The sequence below is a fragment of the Phaseolus vulgaris genome, chromosome 2 (genome assembly GCF_051622355.1).
Source record: "Phaseolus vulgaris cultivar YP4 chromosome 2, ASM5162235v1, whole genome shotgun sequence".
In the NCBI taxonomy this organism is placed as follows: domain Eukaryota; kingdom Viridiplantae; phylum Streptophyta; class Magnoliopsida; order Fabales; family Fabaceae; genus Phaseolus; species Phaseolus vulgaris.
In genome coordinates this window covers 49,150,800-49,173,392 of record NC_143499.1, presented here as the reverse complement: position 1 = coordinate 49,173,392, position 22,593 = coordinate 49,150,800, and the positions used below count along the sequence as shown (strand labels likewise).

The following is a 22,593-nucleotide window of genomic DNA, read 5'->3' as shown; positions in this document are numbered from 1 at the left end:
CGATTTTAACCATTTAAAAAAATTCTAAAAATTCAAATTTACTATATTATTTTTTAGTATTATAAAAATAAATAACATATTTTTAAACCAATCATAAAAAAACATCTTTATTATTAATTTATATAATTCATAATTATATAATATATAGATTCGTATTTTCGTGTCTTACATTAAGAGATTATCTCTGTATCCATCGTACATGTCGTATGAGTGTTTATTACAACAGGCAAAAATTTACACCATATAAGACAACGGATTTTTTTTATTACATATACATAAATCTACAATTGTTGATTATTGATTATAATAACATACTAGCAAGTGCAAACCCAATTGATATGCCTAGCAGCACAGCCTGAAACGAAAAACTGCAAACTCCAGAAGAATGATGTAATCCCCGGTGAGCAAACATGGTCAGTTTCAGTTAAAAGGTTGAAACATTGCTCTTATGTTGTGTGGTAAGGTAACTATTATTCTTGGTCTCACAGGGCATAGATCTTCTCAATGTCAGAATCGTATTCATCATCCAAGTCTGATATATTTGCAGAGTAAGACCATGAAAAAGATTTGCTTCCACTTGCTCTCTTGATGCGTCTCTGGGAATCACTGCGGAAAATACCAAAATGTTGGCGAAAAACAAAGTAGCACATGCTTAACAGAGTCCCTACTAGAATAGGTACTCCCAAAAGGGTTATGGTGATAGCCATCCATGTTTTCCCTCCAACAACCTCAAAAGCTATTGCTAGAAAAGCACCACAAGTGCAAGCACATGCAGCCCACATCAGCTTGTTAACCACTGACACAATCTGCTTTTGAGCCCTTGTGTCCCAGGCTACCAAAGTTATTTGAACTACCACAACTGCAAGAGAAATGAAAAGGGATGTGGAATTCAGAAAGCAGAAAACTTGGAAACTAAGATGATCTGCTATATTAGCTTTTCCAATCTCTTCTCCAGGTTTCACTTGATATTGACCCGGCAAATTGAAGATGGCCAAGAAGGCTATTGAGGCAAAAAGAACAGCAACCACTGTGACTGAATTAATGGTGTTTTGAACTGCTTCTCTATGAAGTTTCTTCAGTTCCTTGGCAATTCCAGAAACCCTTCGACGAGTTGTTTCATTTTGTATGAGTTGTGACTGCACCTCATGCTTTATGTCACTCACTGTTCTTTTAAGCTCCATTGCTTCGTCTACTTTGCCAACATGTCTTGCATGCTTAGCTCCGTATTCTGCAAGGGCTTCCTGGATTTCCAAAGCTGAATCTCCATAAGGCAGTTTATCTGCCAAGTCCAAGGCTGTTTCTTGCTGCTTGTTGATGGCATTAACATCCATTGCAGAGTAGCTTAGCAAAAGGATCACTATCTGAAAACGAACCACGTGTCAGTAAAGCCAGAGAACAATCATGAAAGAAAACAAAGTGCAGGAAATCTCACATCGACTAGAAATTAGAACATCTCATAGTATATAAGTGGTGCAAATCTCACCTTATAAGCTGGTTTTATGAAGTTGAGTTATGCTTAATGTCCACTTCTTAATATAGTACCAGAGCCATTTTTTAAGCTATCCTAATGAGTGTTTGTTGGACTTATCAGATTAGAACATGCCATTGAGGTAGACTTAAAATCACTTCTTAATAACAAGTTCATTCATTTTGCTCAATTTATGCATATGAATAAAAGTCAAGTCATATAGCATGAGACGGTTTGGGGTTAAAAGGTCACACACGGTTTCTTAAACCAGAGGTGGGATTTAATAAAAAACAACCAATAGGCAATGTTGTATGACCAAACTACAAAGGAAGTTCATGCATCTTTTGTGTTCTATAAATTTTATAGTTGTATTGTCTTAAAACCATCCCATGCCAATCTTGGATTTTCCCATTATCCAAAGTGGCAACTTATTTATGTTCCAGAAAACTAAGATCTTATAGACAAGTAGAATGAAACCAAAGCAAGTATGATAACAGAAAGAAAAAACACAGCCACTGTTGAATAGAATGTGAATTTAACCTGTGAACGGCATTTCCTTGTAGCCATGTGAAGAGCTGTATTACCCTTTTTATCTCTCTCATTCAATATAGAAGAATCAGCTAGTAATATCTCCTCCACTACTAGGGTACACTGTCCTTTGACAGCCATATGAAGTGCAGTTTGACCTTTTCTATCTTTTATGCATACTATTCCTGGATCCCTACCAATAACTGCTTTTACAATGCGAACCAGACCATACCTAGCAGCATTGTGCAGTGAAGTTTTTCCGTTTTTCCTAACAATAAACATTGAACTGACATCAACATCCAAGATAGCATTCACCACATCCAAGTGGTCTTGAACTGCAGCAGAATATAGAGGACTGGTGTTTGAGGAGTCGCATAACTTGCAGAGCTCAGGCCAAACATTCAGAAGCTCCTTCACAATATCTGGAAATAGATTGGCAATGATAAATATATCATAATTGAAATACTCATTTAGAATCAAATATTGAAACATGATAATACTCAGTTCATCTTGTCCCTGATTTCTAATATTCTTGGACCTACAAACATTATGATAAAAATTGCATCCAAGAGTACCATAGATCATAACTTGTCACTCAGCAGCTATCTACAATCCTAATAGCTTACACATGTGGTTATCATCAAATCCATCCATGGTTGAAACATTCAATTTGTAGTAGTGCTGTCATAAGGAGATGAAACTCATTTCAGGGAAGTGACAACATGGGGTGTCAAAAGCTATGAGGCTCAGACACTCCTCTTAAATGACATTTCATGTCAGACACACGTATCTGATACCGATACTCGTAGAACACGTATTGGTCCAATTCAAAAAATATTTGTTGGATTTCTGACAATTCTAAGATTCTAACACAATTTTAAAAAAGAGAAACAGATTAACTTTCTAAAAATTCAAACTTATGTATAAATTTTTAGTATAATTATAAAAATAAGAAACATTCTTTTGAACCAACCATGAAAAAACATCTTTCTGTTAAAAAAACTGAAACATCATTATTGTCAATTATATTATATAATATATAAATCTGTTTCCCAATATCCTACGTTTTTAGAAATGATACGTATTTTTGTGTCAGTATCCGTATCGTATAAGTATCCGTGTGTCTATGCAACATAGGTCAAAATCCATTATATAAAGGATGTATGTATATTCTATCCATGTGCAAAAGAGAATCATAAAAACTACCATCAAAACATTTGTGAATTAACAGCAATATCCAGTACCTCCTAACAAGATTCATTCAATCAAAATGAAATAACAAAAATACGAACCTAGATGGCCACGTTTGGCAGCAACATGAAAGGCGTTCATATCAGACTTGGAGCGAATCTTGAGGGCTTCGAAGTCACACAAGTTGAGCAAGTAGCTGAAAATCTCTTGCAGATTATGCTCTGCAGCGATGTAAAGTGCAGTCTCTCCAGCATCGTTCTGAAGAGACATCACATCAGAGAGCGATGACTCTTCTTCGTTCTTCACTTTCTCCACCAGTTTCTTCACCCCATCAAAGTCCCCAGATCCAACACTCGAAAATATTGATTGGTACGCTAAGAACCGCACACCCTTTGACTCCATCATGCACTTTCTCTCACTCACTCAATTCAACGAACAAAAAACAAAAACAGGGTTCTTGTTATTTCACTGTTTCAGCTACCTTCCATGTAGGAAACCCAGTAGCAGAAGAGCTGAAATGACAAAACTTGAATAGTTTTTTTGTGTGATGAAGATAGAGATGGAGAGAGAGAAGGTAGTGGAAGGGATATGGATGGAAGAATGAATGGATGGTGCGCAGAAAGAGAAAGGGTGATTGAGAATGCGATTCTTTGTGCTTGCACTCAATTATTTGTTTGAGTGAATTTATTTATCTTTAATTAATTAGTAATAAATGAGTTGAGAAGATAGAAAGAGATGTGTTTGCATTTGCACAGAAAATCCAAGTGGGTGATGCCATTGACTTTTACAATGCGACAACACCACTCTAATGCGTGTCCTTCAAACTGCGTGTTTCGGAACAGTTTCATTTCTTTTTGGAAAATGTTTGTTTTAACACTACAGAGTAAAACACACTGATAAAATTATTTTATCTTTTCACCTGTGATTGTAATCTCTTTTTTTTTCAAGAACTCGTTTATCTATCAAACAAGTTTTATTCTTTCACTTTTGGGCTAGATTTAATGTAATCTACTTGTTCTTTTTTAAATTAATTTAGCCTTTATGTTTTTAAGATGAACTAGAATAGTCTTTTTATCATTTATAGAATTTACTTTGTCGATAATTTAAATATTATAATATATATTTTTAAAATATTTTTCTTAAATATAATAGATATTTTTAATCACAGTCATGATTTAAAGATAAAAAGAATTAAAGATTATATTATGCTAATGACGTTGAACTGTATAGGCTCGGAATAGTATCTTAAAGATTAAAAACTGTTTAACGTCATCAACATAATATTTTTTTTTTTTTTTTGCGTTGAACAATTAAAAAATGTAACTATATGCAATGACAAAAATCCATTTGAATAAATTTTCAAAAACCAAAATCGCAACGACAAAACTTTAAATCAATTTTTTGTTACATTTTTTCTTGTTTCATTTAATCAGGGATGCCAATAATAATTAAATGCATTTTAAAAATTTCTCTGGATTTTTTAACATATCCAATTTATATGTCTGGTTATCAATTATTATTCAAAAGATAATTTTACATACTTGTTTTATCTGTAGCCCAAAAAGTTATCAAAATACCCTTAAAATTATAGAACTAATTAAAATCTCATTTTTTAACTTAAAGATTATTTAAAGAAAATTTAATCCAAGAAGAGAGTGATCCGTGTGGGCACCCAAGAGGGAGTGCACTTATTATGTTTACATCTGAGTATACAAAACTCGTAATTAGTGAGAGAAGTTAACGTTTGTATGCAGCATAATTATGAGTTTTAATAAAATTATAGGCATAACAGTTCTTAACTCTTATAGGACTAGTTGGATATCATCTACTGTTTGTTAAAATTGATGGATGTGCTACTTGAGACTTTAAAAATTGCATGAAAGTTTAGCAAATAAATGAAAAGTTTATTATGAGTTAAATATATTATTATTTTTTATATTTTTATTATAATATAAAATTGTTTTTGAATCTGATTCAAACTTTATTTATAATATAAAAATAATTGAAATATGTATTTCTGTATATAAAATATTTATTACACTTAATAAGAATGGATTGATAAAATAGAATCTATCAATTCCACTTAATTGATTTATATACATATTACAAGTATTTAATTGATAGAGTTTAAATAAAAAACGAAAATTAATTTTGTGATATAATATAGAGACAAAATATATTTAATTCTAAAATTATATATACGAAAATTTAGAATAACACTTTTTCACCTTATTAATTTATTAACCATTGAACTCATTTATAAGTGTAAAATATATTAATTATTATCAATATATTAAAAGCATATGTAATTTCTTGAGTATAATTTGAAAAGAAAATCGAGTTTATAAATTGAAGTACAGATATTTTAAACACTCTTATTTATTACAGCAATCAGATAAGTGAATAATTAGTTTCTTTACTTCACTAAATAAAAGGAAACACAAGATCAAGAAAGCTCTGAACATAGGATCAGATAAATTTACAAATGAAATATGTATTTTATATCTAAAATTATACGGTTTAGAGTAGCTAAAAAACATCAATTGTTTTCATTTGATAGAGTTTATTTTCGATTCTAAGAAAGAAACTCCATAGCTTTAGATTTCATATTCAAAGAAAGACGCTAATCGCTACCAGAAACATGGAATTGGTCACTACAGGTGCGAGAAATGACCGCAAGTTAAGATTCAATTACCATTGAAAAGATTAAAGGATCGGAGGAATTACCTTGATAAAATCTAATACGAGCAAACCAGAATTTAGATTGCCAGATCATGAACAAATCTCCCTAGAGATGGCAATAACTTCATTCACAAGTAATCACGACAATCTAAGTATTTTCTTTGGGGTCTACTGGTCTATCTACTGCTTATAATACAAAAAAATACAAGTTTTTTGCAATAGACATGGATCCATGCATAGATCAACAAAGTAACTTACCTTAAAGATAAAAAAAAACATTTAATTGACTGAAATGAAATTAACCCCGTAAAGAATACTTCTTCCCTGTAAAAGCTTGAAATTTCGACTCTTCGGTCTCTTTAGGTGGCTCTTGTTTTGGCTCTTTTGCCTGCACAGACGGAAGATGTGAAAGTTAGCAGTCCATCAATTGCCATGCAAAGGAGGGTAGATGTGGAATCCGGAAATGAATTGAAACATTACCAAAATGTAGTCAAACAGCAAATTACCTTTCCTGTCGTCTCTTTAGTACGGTTTGCATTTGACCCAAATACAAGCTTGCCCTGAGATTGACGAGCATTACTTTGTGAGCTAGAACTTGTAGAAGACTGCGAATTGACATTTGGGATATCAGTTTTCTTGTCCTTGGACCCTGAGGAAGAAGAAACTGCAGGAGGCTGATAATTCAAAGGTTTTCCATCCAAGCGTCTCCCAGTTCCAGAAAATGGGTTGAACTTGGGCTCAGTTTCAGCAGGGGTATCCTCAGCTGCAAGGAGGAACGTGTACACTTGTCAGCAGCTACACCCTCAGTTTTCTTTTAAGAAAAACTTCTTACTTTAATGTTCAGCACTGACGTTCCAGTAATATAGCAAACCAATTAAGCATAATTAATAATTGTAAAGGACATTATTCTCCACACTAGGAGCTTTAGATACTTTAATTTATTAACTGAGCTTCCAATACAGAAACATGTCACACCATCACACAGTAAAAGAACTTCCATCCAAAGAGACATTATGGCAAACATCCATCAAACAAGTGCATACCAGTCACTGGTGCCTTTCCAGTAGGAAAGGGTGCAATCGGCTTTTCAGGTTCCTTGTAATCCAAGGGAGGAGCAAAGTCCACCTCACAGTCTGTCTCAATTATGCTTATGGCATTGTCAGGCTTGGTTTCTATAATATCTATGTAGTATTTCTTGTTGTTGTAAGCCACCATAATGCTATCTCCAGTAGTCAAGCAGGAAAAATTCCTCAGTGTTGTTTCTAAGCTGCATAAAAGGTACAATATATAAATGAAGATCTACCTTAAGTCACTGTACAAAAATAAATACAAAACTGAACTAACAGAGGACTAGAAGATAGAATTAAAACAACACAAACCACATGGCAACGACAATAAAACTCTACATCCCCATATCACATGTGGACAAGAAATTCACATGCTGACCTTAGCTCTAAAACATATTAGATATAGTTATGTGGAATACTTACATGACCAACTTCTAAGATTGTAACCACATTACCACATTAAAGAACACATACAAAATACAAAAAATCCCAAAAACCACAATGCATCAAATACCATAAACCATTGTAGTTGTAGTGTGTGTAATTGATATAACATCAAGCAGTGGGAATGTCCTGGAAAGATGGTATGAGAAGATACAAATATCAATTTGCAAAGAAGAAAGAAATTGGAGCTATTGCCTTTTCAAAAGAAAAACTCATCAGCAGGGAAATACCATAGCTTTACAATCTAACCTAACAAACATCAACTCACATAGCTTTAGGATTGGAAATATCCAAGAAGTCCTTTGTGTGGGGCTGTAACTTAACATACGTCCCCTTTGGAAGTGTCACATTTTTCACTTTAACAATGTCCCCCTCTTGTAAAAGCATGTTCTCCATCATCTGTGTATGTAACCGGATAAAAGCAATTACTTTGGCATGTTCTCCATCAAAGCAGAACCATATTTGGTGAAACAAGCTTACAACAATATTCACAAACAATTACTTTGGAATGCCTACCCAGTATGGCATGTATATCATGCCTTCCTCTGCAATGAACTCAAGAACACCACAATGAGAAACCCGTTCTACGGCATCGTTACGCAGTTCAAACAACATTGGGTAATCAATATGCAGAGATGCTGCAGACAAAAGTTGGCATTAGAATTTCACTCTTAGTATATATGTTCATCTTGATTAGATGTAAGCAAAATAAAAAACAGTTCAACAGTGACAACTAACCGAGACGATCAAGGGCCGATGGAGGCATTATAACTGAGGCATGGCAAGAATTGAATTTTGACATTAGATAGGTGCGGAAAGGATATTTTAGAAAACAAAAGAACTAGTATGGACATGAAAACTTACTTTTGTCACCACTTTCAATTTGGGGCTGCGGTATTAAGAGGGAAAAAAATAGAAAGACAAAAAAATCAGATAATTTAAACTTACAAAATTGGTTTCAATTTAAGAATGTCATAACTCATACAATAAACAATATATATTAAAGTCACTTTAATTGAATATCTTAAATTTCCATCTCAAGGTTTGACATTCCATGCTTCCACATTCTATATTTCCAACCAGCATCCAAATATTTGCTTTATACAACAGATTCTTATGTTCAAGGATATAAAGGAGGTATAATAATTTTGATCTTTAAACCAAAATGGGTTTCAATCTACATTAATAAACTTGACAGTCTAATCAAAATTCCAATTTTCTACATTTAATGCAAACGTACTTTCCCTTAACAAGACAAAACACATCGTAATTTTAATTTGTTCATCTGTTCCTTCTCTCTCATCATAATTTTAATTTGTTCATCTGTTCCTTCTCTCTCATCATAATTTTAATTTGTTCAACTGTTCCTTCTCTCTCATCATAATTTTAATTTGTTCATCTGTTCCTTATCTCTCAGGCCTCTTGTCTTCACTAATAAGATAAGAGAGCCTTTGTGCACACCACCCTCTAGTCTGTTTTCCACACCTTACACTTACGCAGAGACAACCATGCACAGTGGAGCTCACACCATAGGAAACTCCACATAAAATACCATATATAGCACATATACAGATATATAGCCATATACTAGAAACAATATGTAAAAAATCATAACAATAAAAAACTATATAAGTCATGGCTAATATTAGTTTGCTGAAAGCAATATTATTTAATAGTGGATTATAAGTTCAAAATGGAAAGTAAAAGTCCATGAACTTTTACTCATTCTATAATATGCAGTATTACTAATGAATGCCTGAAAAGAATGTGAACCTTTTCAATAAAAGAAGCTGGGTAGCATCGATATATCTGCTCAAATGATGTCCCGTGATATCCATATCCGTCAAAAAACTGTGACACATGTACATAAAGTAAATAAGACAACAAAATTCGGCAGATATCATTTGATCCCTATGTCTGCACCAGCTTTTTGTTTTAGTCCTTATACCTAACTTCTATACATTTCAGTTCCTATACATACGAGCATCTTCTTTACGTGTTTTTAGGTCCCATGCCTCCATTTTATACTTGTTTTATACTGCTAGAAAACTAACCATATGAACAAAAACAAAACAAAAAAAATTGCTTGTCGTAGAGATTGAGATTTTAGGTACGGGTGGTAGGTATAGGAATAAATTACTTAAACCTAACAAAAACATCATCTTCTTCTCAAATTGTAATATGTTTTCAAGAGATTCGAACAGGAAAAGATCAAAACAACATCATGAAACAGAAAGTAAAAAAAACGAAACCAATTTGGGAAGCAAACCATTTTCTATTGTGCTGATTGCAGCTACACCGATAATCAACCCACAAAGCTCCCTGTAAGAGTAAACAAACACATGCCTTATATTAACAAGAGGTAAGCAGCCGACCATAAAAAATGGCAATCGAGCCAGTGTATAAATTGCGAAATGCAGACAAAATCAATTGCAATATATAGGTAACTTTTACAAAGCGAAAATAACATATAATAGGTATCAATTAATTAAATAATTAATTAAAACGGAATCCTAAACTGAACAAGCATTATCCACAAAAATAGTGAAACTCGATCAGCGGAATCAAGGTTACAAGAGAAGTAGACGCAATTGGAGAAACCCTAAGTCAGACTCAGAGAACCATAACAATCATGCTATCATCCTTGGATTGTTTGAAAAGAGTGAATCAAAGTGAAAACTAGAGACATTTGAATCGAATAGAAATGAATTGTGAGAAAAAATTGAAGCAATGGAATGATTTGGTAGGATCGATAATTGAACGATGATTAGAGTTTAGGAGCTTGGAAAAGAAGAAACGAAAGGGAAGAGAGAAACCTGATGCTTGATCTGAATAGAGAGAACAGAGAAAGAGCAAGATAGGCTATTGGAATATAAACTATTTTGATAGAGTTGGAACTGGTGCAGTAGGTAGCAGGTGGTATAGAATAGATTGTATGAGGGGAAAGGGTAATCCAACCGAATGGGTTGTGGCTTCGGTTCGTAACGCTCACGCTACCTCGTCAAATATTTGGGCTGGGCCTCAATTCGGCCCAAATTATTAAAGTCTTCATCACTTGATGGGCTGCTTCTTCCTGCACCTCCATACCTTCTTGTGCCACCCCCATAAATTTTTCGTATTCCAAATATACCCTTTTCAATATTCCGGATTACATAAATCGGAAGTCTTTCTCTAGATCCAAAATTAGCTTCCAGATTATATAATTTGGAAGTCTTTTGTAATTAGTTTCCGGATTACATAATTCGGAAGTCTTTTCTATACATAAGATTAGCTTCCGGATTATGTAATCCAGAAGCCTTTTTTTTTAGATGTGTTATTAGCTTCTGGATTACATAATCCATAAGTTTTTTCTAAATATGAAATTGACTTCCAAATTATGTAATCCGAAATATATCCAGATTACATAATCCATAGGCTTATTATTTCAAATTAAGGGTGAAAAAAAGAATAAAATAGTATTTCCACATTTTGTAAGGGGTGGCAAAAGAAGGTACGGAGGTGTAGGAAGAAAGAGTCCACTTCATGTCGCAAATTTGAATTAACACAAATGTTTGGGGAAATTCTTTCTACACCTATGTCTTTCATGTCTTTCGTTCATCCTCACAGAAGATGTAAAATGAGAATTTATTTTATTTTTCATCCTCTTCATCTTCTAAGATGATAATATAATACCAATCATCCATAGTAATGAAAATAAAAATTAATTTTTATAAAAAGTTGTTATTTAGTTTTTTAAATATGTTCATGACATATAATTATAAAATAAATAAATATTAAAAAAGTGATTTGATGTGAAAATTATGGTTATGAGTTTCAATTATTAAGAAAAGAAAAATAGTATTTAAAATGGATATTAATAAGATGCGTTGTGTTGTAGTGTATTCTGCAGCTTTATTACACTAAAGTTTGATAGCTGGTGCCAAGTTCTGGATTTGGAATTGTATTTTGTGCAAATAACTAATTTATAACGTGCGAACCCGAATCGGACGGTGGGAGTAGCTAACTTTAACTAAGATTCCTCTCCAAAAACAGCAAACTTAACACATTTGCCAAACAAAGCCTAATCTTGCCATTCATATTCATTCTTCCGCAGCCTAACAAAAAATCAATTATAAGGAACAAAGAAACGTCTATTCACATTCCGTTGATCAAGCATGGGTTTGAAATCCCTATTCAACCGGGAGGAGGGAACAACCACCGGCGGGGCGTCGCGATCGACGTCACTGTCGGTGCGGTCGCGCGTGCGGATGGCGGGCGAGCTGGAGCAGGTGTTCAAGAAGTTCGACGTGAACGGGGACGGGAAGATATCGGCGTCGGAGCTGGGGTCGATAATGAGGAGCCTGGGGCAGGAGGCGACGGAGCAGGAGGTGGACAACATGATCCGGGAGGTGGACGGTGACGGCGACGGGTGCATCAGCCTGCAGGAGTTCATCGAGCTGAACACCAAGGGCGTGGACTCCGACGAGGTGCTGGAGAACTTGAAGGACGCGTTCTCCGTGTTCGACATGGACGGGAACGGGTTGATCACCGCGGAGGAGCTGAACACGGTGATGCGGAGCCTGGGGGAGGAGTGCTCCCTGGCAGAGTGCCGGAGGATGATCGGCGGCGTAGACAGGGACGGCGACGGCACCATCGACTTCGAAGAGTTCAGGGTGATGATGATGATGGGGTCGCGCCATGACACCACCGATAGGGTTAAACCACTTCCAGAAACTTCTTAACTTCTTCAACCCTCCTCTGTACAAAAAACCCTATCAATTAAATATTGTATGTAAATTCCTTCAATTCAAACACAGGTATTTCTATTTCTGTTTCTATTTAGAATTAGGTTTTTATCTTCCTCCATCCAATTTCTTCATTCTTTTTTTATTTGTCATATCATGAGAAAATTAATTTTTATGATATGATACTAATACGATATAAATATATATCTGACACATAATGTGTCTGCATATTCTTTCGCTTAAAAAAGTTTACAATCAATTATTGAAATTTCATAATTTTGAGGAATTAAAATACATTAAATTAAATTGTTTGTTAATTTAAGCTGGTTTGTTTTTTAATTCGGATATAATATTTTAATTTTATTGTCGTGTATATATGTAAGATTATTTTAAAATTAAATAACATTATTAATTTGAAAATATAAGTTAATAATTTTTTCAGTTAGCGTGGGATGAAACTATTTTAACTATTATTTTTCCAACGTAGTTGGTCTGAGTTTCATTTTTGGAATTTTCTTATTATTATTAATTGAATAAACTTTTCAAGTGACATTGATTAAGCATAATCCTAATTGAATTGGCCGAAAGTAGGCGTTGACATATGAATATCAACTCAAACTTAATCCCATATATGTCAAACAAAAAATTAAGGGACATAGGCCAATAAAAGAACCATCACATCCTCACAGACAACACATTACAAGAAATACATATTAAACAAACATTTATATTATTTATAACTATTTTTTAGACTAAATAGAATTTTTATACTTATTTTAATTTTTTGAATGTAAAATTTGGTTTCAATTTTATATTTAAAGTAAGTTAATATCTTCCCTTTCATTAAATTAATTTTATAGTTCAATTATATAGTAAAATAATTATTCAAATGATATATTGATATATTTGTTAATATGGGGAATAATCAACAAGTATGTAATAGTTGTATTTAGTATGTCTGAACATCTCAAAGTGATCACATAACAAATCCAATACTTATCCCTAAATCCAAACTCCAACGGTTTCATTATCCCATTAACATGGATAAGTTTACCTTACTCTTTTGAAAACTCTTTCAGTTGCGTAGTTTTTTGAATTGCAAGCCCACAAAATATCTTCCCAATTGTTGAAATTCTTTAAGAATTGCCAAAAGTGGGATCCAAATGCTACATGTTCACATTTTCTCGAAACCGTTAACAAATATTTAATAAGAAGTAACCACACTCACTCATAAACAAAATTAAAACTAAATTAAAATTTATAAAAACTAGATTGAAAAAAAATATATAAACATAAGAAAAAACTATTTAACAAATTTTTTTATCATTATTTATCATATAGTATCACTTTTTTATTTATTTATCATATATCTCATCCTTTATTCTATATACATATAACAGAAAATAATTTAATTTATATATATATATATATATGAATTTGTTATTAAAAAGTTGAAATTTTTTACAAGTATTTATTTTCCTTCATCAGCTTTTGTTACTTAAGTTCTTCACTCATTTTGTTCTTTATCTCTTATTAGTGTTGAGAGATATCTCTAAAAATACTTCACCCTTCAAGTAAATATGAGTACGATCCGAAAGTGTTAAGATCAATTGATCATACATTTGTCTCTTAGGTGTCTTTCTTGTTTATACTTATTTATTGAACTTTTGATGTTATAGATTCATGTGTAAGGTCTAAAAAAAACTCAATTATACCTTAATCATGCTTTTCAAATAATCTGATGTGTTAATGATTAATTACATTTTAGGATTCTTTGTTAATTTTGTAAGTCATGTCGAGAGATGGAAAACCTTATCGAAAAATTGTCGACTTCTCAACACCAATAATAAATATTTAAATATACATTTTATCACATTTAGATTAGAATAAACTCATAATGGAAACTAAATTAACATCATAAAAACTATAAGAATAAATTTAAAAAAATATAGAAAAGAGACTATTTAGCATAATTTTTATCAAAGATTTCATAACCCCATTTTTTTATATTTATTTATCACATATTTCATCCTCTAATCTATATACTGAAACTGAAAATAGATGCAATTCGTATAAGAGGAGTATCTCTCAAAAGGTTTAATTTCATTTGATCTCTTTATTGCAAACCAAATAAACACATACTATTAGAAATTTCGTTAAATATTTTTTTTTTATAGTTGAGAGTTTAAGCCTGTGGCGGCGTTGCGGCAGGGAAGACGAAGAGGATTGGGTTACTGACGGTGATGTGTTCGCTGACCCACTTGCGTCCGCTATCATGCGCCGCATCTGCAGCGGCGTCACGGTTAGTGCCCTACCCACCGGACCTCGTAAAGTGGGTAACCAGAGAGGGTGGGTTCGTGCACCGCGCGCTGGAGATAGCACAACTCGGTTCATCCAACGGACTCGGCATAGTGGCCAAGGAACAAATTCCACGTGGCACTGACCTAATTGTCCTTCCCCACCACCTTCCCCTGCGCTTCACCACTCTTGAACACGACCCTCTGCTGCATCACTTGGCGCGTCAAATCCCTGGTATTCATTTTTTTTCTATTGAGTCTAGTGTAGTGAGTGGCCAATGTTGTTTTTTTTTTTTTTTTTCTGGAAGTAGATTTGTTGGAGATCCCACATTAGAGATTAGATAATTTTATAGTATATAAGTGGTAGAAATCTCATTTCATAAGCTGATTTTGAGTTAAACTTAAAAATTCATTTTTTAATAAGGTTACACTGAATTTTTTTGATGTAAATGAATTGGACACTGGGTAGCATTTGGCAGAGGAACTATGGGCAATGAAACTGGGTTTGAAGCTTCTGCAAGAGAGGGCAAAAGTTGGGTCCTTCTGGTGGCCCTACATAAGTAATCTCCCTGAAACATACACCGTGCCTATTTTCTTTCCTGGGGAGGACATAAAGAACTTGCACTATGCTCCTCTTCTTCATCAGGTATTTCTTCAACAAAATACAAACTTAAAAGCACTATGCTCCTCTTCTTCATCAGGTATTTCTTCAACAAAATACAAACTTAAAATGCATTGAGTTTCTTTTCAGCTATAACTTTTTTTCAAATTTTGGAGAAATTAAAGAAAGGATTTTTTAGAAAAATTTAGTGCATAAGCTTATTCATAAAGCTCAATTCGTTTTCATTTTTTTATCTCTAATATTAGTGCTTATGTACAAATCTATCCTAGCTGGGTCAGAATTGATTTTGATTGGGGAAATGAATGTACTATATATGCCTACTTCATCTCCAATTCTAATGTTAAAAAGGGTTACCCTATTTAAATGTATTTCGGTGTCTCTTATTTTTCAAGTTTTGATGCACTTAGCCAATATGTTTTACTGCTGTGCCAATCCACTTTCGTTTTGCTTTTGGGAACATGAGAAATATGCACTTTGATTTCAGTCCTTTAGCTAATACTTAAAGACGCATTTGTGACCAATTCCAGAAGCTGAAATCGTCTGTCTAGTTGTTTATAGAATATACTGAGTGCCTTTCACAGGTCTGTATTATGGCAGTTGAGTGAAGTCAATTTCTTGATGCAGGTAAACAAAAGATGTCGGTTTCTTCTTGATTTTGAGCAAGAAGTCAAGCGTGCCTTAGTAAGTGTTAAGCCAGATAGCCATCCTTTTGGTGGTCAAGAAGTAGATGCATCTTCTCTTGGATGGGCAATGTCAGCAGTCTCGTCTAGAGCATTCAGGTTGTATGGTGAAAAGGATCAGAATGGGGACCGCGTTCACTTACCCATGATGCTCCCTCTGATTGATATGTGCAATCATAGTTTCAATCCAAATGCTAGAATTGTTCAGCAAGAAGATACCAGTAGCATGAAGATGCAAGTGAAGGCATACTTTCTCATTTTTCCTATACATATTACCCCAATCCCCCACCAAATTGTTCTTTTTCGGCTTTTAAGAAACAAAATAAACGTGAATCATCTTTCCTGTTGGTATTCTTTCTGTCTCAGGTTGTGGCTGAGACAGCAATCAAAGAAGATGATCCTCTGTTACTTTGCTATGGCTGTTTAAACAATGATTTTTTCCTTCTAGATTATGGATTTGTGATGCACTCAAACCCTTATGACTGTATTGAGCTCAAATATGATGGTGCTCTTTTGGATGCTGCAAGCACAGCAGCTGGAGTTTCTTCACCAAATTTCTCAGCACCTGCTCCGTGGCAGCAACTGATTTTATCTCAGTTGAATCTATTTGGAGAAACTCCAGATCTGAAGGTTAAACTACTATTACATGTTACATTAGTGCCCTTCTATCCTGTAGAAGCTTAATGTATATTGCCGTTGATGTATCAACATCACATCCATATTTTGACTTAAGGTTTCTCCACATTTGATAAGTGAGTGATAAACTAGCCAAAGCATAGGATCACCCGGAATAAGAAACAATTGCAAGATAACTGAATGATCTAAACCCAAGAACTGATGAACCCTGTGGTATTACTCATCCCACCGATGGCACAAGTTAATTTTATTTTGTTTTATTGTAACAGGTGAGCTTAGGTGGTCAAGAAACAGTAGAGGGCCGCTTGGTGGCTGCATTGCGAATAGTCCTTTCAAGTAATATGGAAACTGTGCAGAAGTATGACCTCAGTACACTCCAGTCTTTAGATGTTGAAGCTCCTCTTGGTGTTGCAAACGACATAGCTGTATTTCGCACCCTAATTGCTCTGTGCGTCATTGCACTGGAACACTTTCCGACCAAAATAATGGATGATGAATCACTGTTGAAACAGGGTGCTTCAGGTTCAACCGAGTTAGCCATTCAGTACAGAATCCAAAAGAAATGCGTGATTATAGACGTAATGAAAAATCTCTCAAGGAGGGTAAAGCTTCTATCATCAAAGGAAACAGCAACCGCTGAAGGCTAAGTGTATGCTTAGTTCACTTAAAACTTTCCAACGTGCTCTAAAGTGAATGCTAAACTCACAATGGATTCACTCATTCAATGATTGTGAACGATTAGTTATTTGCTTGCTGTTATGAATATCCCTTTTCCCATTTGTTCTCTTTTTGATTTATTGCCATGTTACTGGAGAGTGTAATTTTGATTGAGCTAATTACTTGAGCCGTTTGACAATCTTCTGCTGAAATATAAACAGTACTATTTTTTTTATAAATTCAATTGGTCTTCTTTATGTTTTAATGTTTCTTTACATTGCACCCAATTTAACAACACATAGTCTTTCTCCAAAACTAATATTTTATCAGTGGCTATCATGAAAATTTAATAACTTATTCTCCTAGTTTTATAATAATCAGTGATTATTTTTAGTTTCTTCATTCTCTGATTTTTTTTTACACAAAACAGAATATTCCGTGTTCAGATTTGTAATTTATGTAAACTTGACAGAAAGTCAGAAACAAATAGAGGCCTACACCCCACCGGCCATCGCTCTCTCTTTCAGTCTCTCGCATGAATAATCAAAACCAGAAAACCAGACAAACAATTCGAATAAGACGTTGAAAAAATAACGGCCAGTTATACAGTGCCGTTCCGTGAAAGATTTAGTCTTTGAAATTAAGGAGCGTTTGGAAAGAATCCATGTTCATTTTTCACTACAACTGAAGAAAAGCAAAAAAAAAATCATAACAGGGGACAACGAATCCTCTCTCCTTTCTCGACAAAACAATTGAGCAAGTCTTTGCAAAAGCAGAAGCACATGGAACAATTATGAGTTAAAAAGAGAGGAAAAGACTATAGAGAAACCATGTCCCAATATTTACCACCAAGAACACGTAGAAGAAAGACACAAAAACATAAAACCTAGGAAGAAAAGAAACGGAAAAACATAAAAGAAACAGGCTAAAAAGGAAGAAGAAAAGGATTTTATAAGAAAGTTCAAACTTCCAAGAAGGGAAGTTTGTCTGTCTATGCCTATAGTGCTATATTATATGTATGTACATGTGTGTCTGTAAGTGTATCATGTGCATGATGTTGTGATGATCTAGCATCCAAGGATAGCACTCTCTGCAAGTCCCAGTGGCGAGCGAGAGCGAAGACGGTTGACATCTCTGAGAAGGGCACGCCTGATATGCAGCTGCAGTGAAGGGTGCTTTATTTTCTCAGTTTCTTGCTTGATTTTGATGACTTGGCTATGAACTGCAGAACCCATGTAACCCTCTCGTTCCTCGTTGAAGAAGGTGGCGGAGGTGGCGGCGGTGCAGATGGCGGTGCTCTCCATCTTCTTCTTCTTCTGCAGAATCAGAATCTCAAACAGAACCCTTTGGAAGCAAATATGTGTGAAATGTGATTATGCCCTTAAGGAAACGTTTTGAAGGATACATCCGTATATATACCCGGAAGAAGGAACGAAAAATCAGATTTTTAGAGAAAGGGAAAAAATCTTTCTTTTTTTTATTTATTATAAAAAGGGAAGTTTTTATTAGGGTTCCACTCCACCTTCTCCATTTGGATGGATTTGGAGCAGACATTTGAATCCACGCCCCCAAAAATATATTCTTAATTTATTATTACACCATTATTATTATTATTTATTATTATTATTATTTCCATCCACCATATGTTATACTTTAATTACAAATCTGACTCATTTGATATGTTGCTTTCTTTTCTAGTGTCAAGAAACTGAATAAACAGATAACCGTGAGTAATAACTTTCTTTTCAACTCTGCATACTTATTCAAGGCCATTTGTCCAATACAACAATTTTTTTCAAAAAATCTCATTTTATGGTAATGCTACAAGGACAATGATACCACACAAACCCTAAACGTCCATATTATTTCTAAAATGTAGATATACAAATTTATATATTATATAATTATAAATTATATAAATTAATAATAAAGATTTATGTTTACTAGTAATTTTTAGATTTTTTTTAGAACTTGTGACGGGTTCAAAATGATTTTTTTCTTATTCTTATAATCATAATAAAAATTTGTATAATAAATTTGAGTTTTTAAAAAGTTAATGTATTTTTTTTTAATTTTGTAATAATCGTGTTAAAATTATCAAAAATTCAACAAATATTTTTTTAAATTAGACAATCCACCAATACTTATCTTACAAATGTTAGTATCTGATATGTATATCAGACCCCAACACACCATTTAAGAGGATGTTTGAGCCATGGTATAAACATAATAAAAGCTGACATTTCAATTTGTTAAGTTATTTATTGAAAATAAAAGATAAAAGCATATGAATTTGCATAAATTTAAAATTGATAAATATTTTATACAAGACATAACAAATCCAGAATAACATAATTGGCAAGTAATTAAAAAGAAAATCTTATTTAATTGATCTCATTAATATTATTAAATGTGCGTTTTAAGGTGTATAAAATATAATATTTTGTTTTGACAAGATATATTATTAGTAGAATAAGATATGAATGATTGAAGAGTGAAGATTGAGATTGGAATTTGATGAAACACGTGGAGGAAGGTGGTGGTGTGTGGAAAAGGAAATGATAGGCACGGATCCATATAATATTTAAGTGACAATGAAAAGTCACAAAATTTGACAAATGTTTAGTATTAGAAGAGAGAAATGGTTTCCACGACATAAAAATGCTTGAAAATCAAAGTTCTACCACCCTCCATAACATAACCTAAAACGACAACATGGGAAGCCACCCAAACCAATGGAAACTCACCACCTCCATTCAATCAATTTCAGTTTATGGTCTATTTACACCCACTTTCCTCATTATGTTTTCTAGTTTTGTTCCCATTTGCCACTTGTTACTGTTTTCCACATCCCACTTTGCCTCAAATCTTTCAAACACTTTCTCCTATTTTATATTCATTCGGGCAAGCAACAAATTGTGAGCAATTATTGTTATTAAAAAATCTTTCAAATTGAAGATGTCATTGTTTTTTTTGTGAACTCACATTAAAATATTACTTTTAATATAAAAAAATACATGTTCGTATAAGTTCCAACCAACTATAACACTAATCCGGATATGTCTATTGTGTTTATAATATAGTTATTTCGATCTCCTCATTTCAATTTTCACTTAATTGGAAAAGAAAAAAATACTTGTAAAGACACTTCTGACGTCTAAGTAAATAAAATGTATTAGAGAGTTATAAATGTTATTCAACTTCCCATTTACGTGTTTGTGTATTGTTTATTTATACTATTTTATGCTACTCTTTCTATTGAAACCTTATTCAAACTCAATCTCGTCTTTAACATGTCATTCTAATTTATTTAGTGGATTGATCCTTAATTAAGTTCTTATATTAATTATCTCTCATAAATAAATAATATGATTTGAGGTTGAGATCACAAGTTTAACAATATTCATCCAATTTATTTAACTAAAAGATCAAAAAGTTCAATTCTTTAATTAAACCAAATCCAAAATCACAAAAGATACACTAATCAAATTGATTTCAACTATCTAAAATATCAAATAACTTTTTTTTTTTTTCTAAATGGAGATTAGTTAAACAATTTTTCCAAGATATCGCACTGTAAACAACTTTGACCAGTTTGCAACATTAGTAGGGCTTTGTGATTTGGAAGTTATTTTGTGAGTTGTGAACGCATCCACAAAATTGTGGTCAATGATTCATAAACGTGTAAACTTTGAAAAACTTTGAAAAACAAAGAAAAGGGTTAGATATAAAAGCAGTTGACCTGCTTAATCTATTTAATCAACTTTGACAAAACAAAATAACTGAACAAAGCACATAACTGTAGGTAAATAGTTTCTTTAGTGCACCTTTGTTTTTAATATCCAAAAAGTAACTAATAAAACTATTATGGGAATTGAATTAATTAAAAGAGTGGACAATCGTAATAGTTGATGAGAAAGGGAAAAGGAAACAAGCAAAAAAATGGTCACATATTAATATTAGTGAAACACTTAATGATTTATTGATTTATTTTAATTTTGGTTTTCTTGTTTTAGATTGTGTAGATTGTGTAGTTTAATTCTTTTATTTCGCATGGCTTTTGAGAGGGTAGTGGATATTTTGTTTTGTTTTGACATGTTTGTTTTTATGTTAAGATATATATAAAAAAAAAAAAGTTGTTCAGTATCTTTATATATAAAGGTTAAAACACCCTTTTATGTTTTTTTATATTTATTAATTGTTTATTGATTAAAAAATAATATTTTTATTCCATTATTATTTGTAGTTCTAATTTGATCTTATCTTTTTAATGTATATTTTACTATCAATCTTATATGACTTTTTAACGGATTAATAAATACTAAAACTAAATAAAATCAATGTATACTTAAGTATATGTATTATTTTGACGTATTAATTTGTGTATTAGTTTAAATAAATATTTAAATATAACACTATTAAACAACTAATAGAAAAAAAACTATTATTATAACTTCTTAAAGTATAATATGGAATTGATAAAATCATTATTTATAAATAATATAATATAGAAAAGAACAAATGAAACAAAACTTATCTTATGTAAAAAAAAGTAATAAAATGTTTTATAAATATTTAAAGTATAAAAAGAGTAATTATAGAAAACTATAAATTACGCATCTCAAAATATATCAGGAAGAAAAAGAAACATAAAGAAAAAAAATTAAAACCGTAAATTAAAAGGTAAAAAAAATCCAACGATGTTTCATGCTGGAATATTTTTTTTTAAAAAAAAGCTTCTTTATTCTGAGAGTCCAATTTCATCTAATTTTTTTATAATATTATTTTGTTTTTTGGAAGATCATGTTTACACACTAAAAACTTGTTTATGTTTTGTATATGTTGAGATACACACTAAAAACTTGTTTTCAATATATTGAGAAAATCAAAATTGCAATATAAAATACAAAAAATATACGAATAGAATTTATATTAGTGAAAAGGAATTGTTGCTTTAATTATGGATCGGTTTTTGGGCCTAATTTATTTTAGATGGACCGGGCTCACATCGTTACATTTTTTCTCTTTTGTGGAGATTTTTTTTAATTTTTATTTCTTCCTTTTGTGGAGAAAATTTGCACATCATCTTTTGGTAAATTATATCTGCACCCACGTATCTTCTCCCTACACTTTTAATTTCAGTAATATTTTTCTGAATACAGTGAAGAGTATAATGTTATTTTTCATTTTTAAGTAGTGATTGATTTTTTTTGTAGTAATTGTTGGTAGGGTGGGACTAGTGGTGAACTTTGGTGGTTGAGATAAATTTTATGGTGATTGTATTTTCATTTGCTTTTTTGTATTTTTTTTGGAAACAACAAAACCTAAAAATAAAATAAAAAATCAGTGATGTACAAAAATGGAATATAAAACTAAAAAAAAATGCACTGAATAACGTTAAATACAATGAATCTTCTCGTCAACCATCTCATACACATTCAAATTATGGAATTACTCTCTCAAATGTTACACTTGAAAAAGAATGAAAGTGTTACGGCTGAAAATAAGCTGAGACATGAAAGGGCAACCAAAATTATTTAAAAATATGAGATTATATTCTATTTAAAATTTTAAAAAAGTTTAAATAAATTTTTTGA

The 22,593-nt window shown here is 32.4% G+C and overlaps 5 protein-coding genes across 7 annotated transcripts; 2 read left to right on the top strand and 3 right to left on the bottom strand.

Annotated features, from left to right (window-relative positions):
- Positions 1-97: 97 nt before the first annotated feature.
- Positions 98-3,940, bottom strand: LOC137812956 (ankyrin repeat-containing protein At2g01680). Its single transcript, XM_068615216.2, has 3 exons — positions 3,289-3,940; positions 2,009-2,418; positions 98-1,361 (listed from the first exon to the last, which is right to left on the bottom strand). Exons 1-3 carry the CDS (start codon positions 3,590-3,592, stop codon positions 483-485), a joined length of 1,593 nt encoding a protein of 530 aa, XP_068471317.1. The 5' UTR covers positions 3,593-3,940; the 3' UTR covers positions 98-482.
- Positions 3,941-5,962: 2,022 nt separating this feature from the next.
- On the bottom strand, positions 5,963-10,336 carry UFD1 (ubiquitin fusion degradation 1). The gene is made up of 10 exons (XM_068615214.1): positions 10,197-10,336; positions 9,650-9,702; positions 9,154-9,231; positions 8,245-8,269; positions 8,119-8,151; positions 7,897-8,018; positions 7,649-7,779; positions 6,913-7,136; positions 6,376-6,632; positions 5,963-6,257 (listed from the first exon to the last, which is right to left on the bottom strand). Exons 2-10 carry the CDS (start codon positions 9,650-9,652, stop codon positions 6,168-6,170), a joined length of 963 nt encoding a protein of 320 aa, XP_068471315.1. The 5' UTR covers positions 9,653-9,702; positions 10,197-10,336; the 3' UTR covers positions 5,963-6,167.
- A 958-nt stretch (positions 10,337-11,294) lies between these two features.
- On the top strand, positions 11,295-12,212 carry LOC137812953 (EF hand calcium-binding protein family). Its single transcript, XM_068615213.2, has one exon. It carries the CDS (start codon positions 11,535-11,537, stop codon positions 12,099-12,101), a length of 567 nt encoding a protein of 188 aa, XP_068471314.1. The 5' UTR covers positions 11,295-11,534; the 3' UTR covers positions 12,102-12,212.
- A 1,939-nt stretch (positions 12,213-14,151) lies between these two features.
- LOC137812951 (Rubisco methyltransferase family protein) lies at positions 14,152-17,235 on the top strand. 3 transcript variants are annotated; one of them, XM_068615210.2, is made up of 6 exons: positions 14,152-14,199; positions 14,282-14,636; positions 14,881-15,047; positions 15,648-15,947; positions 16,070-16,333; positions 16,609-17,235. In XM_068615210.2, exons 2-6 carry the CDS (start codon positions 14,348-14,350, stop codon positions 16,984-16,986), a joined length of 1,398 nt encoding a protein of 465 aa, XP_068471311.1. In that variant the 5' UTR covers positions 14,152-14,199; positions 14,282-14,347; the 3' UTR covers positions 16,987-17,235. The 3 variants fall into 3 exon arrangements, with proteins under 3 accessions (XP_068471311.1, XP_068471310.1, XP_068471312.1); XM_068615209.2 differs by lacking the exon at positions 14,152-14,199 and having other exon boundaries at positions 14,206-14,636; XM_068615211.2 differs by lacking the exon at positions 14,152-14,199 and having other exon boundaries at positions 14,207-14,636; positions 14,871-15,047.
- Positions 17,236-17,713: 478 nt separating this feature from the next.
- LOC137812952 (uncharacterized) lies at positions 17,714-18,401 on the bottom strand. Its single transcript, XM_068615212.2, has one exon. The coding sequence runs from the start codon at positions 18,298-18,300 to the stop codon at positions 18,064-18,066; it is 237 nt and encodes a 78-aa protein (XP_068471313.1). The 5' UTR covers positions 18,301-18,401; the 3' UTR covers positions 17,714-18,063.
- Positions 18,402-22,593: the final 4,192 nt, after the last annotated feature.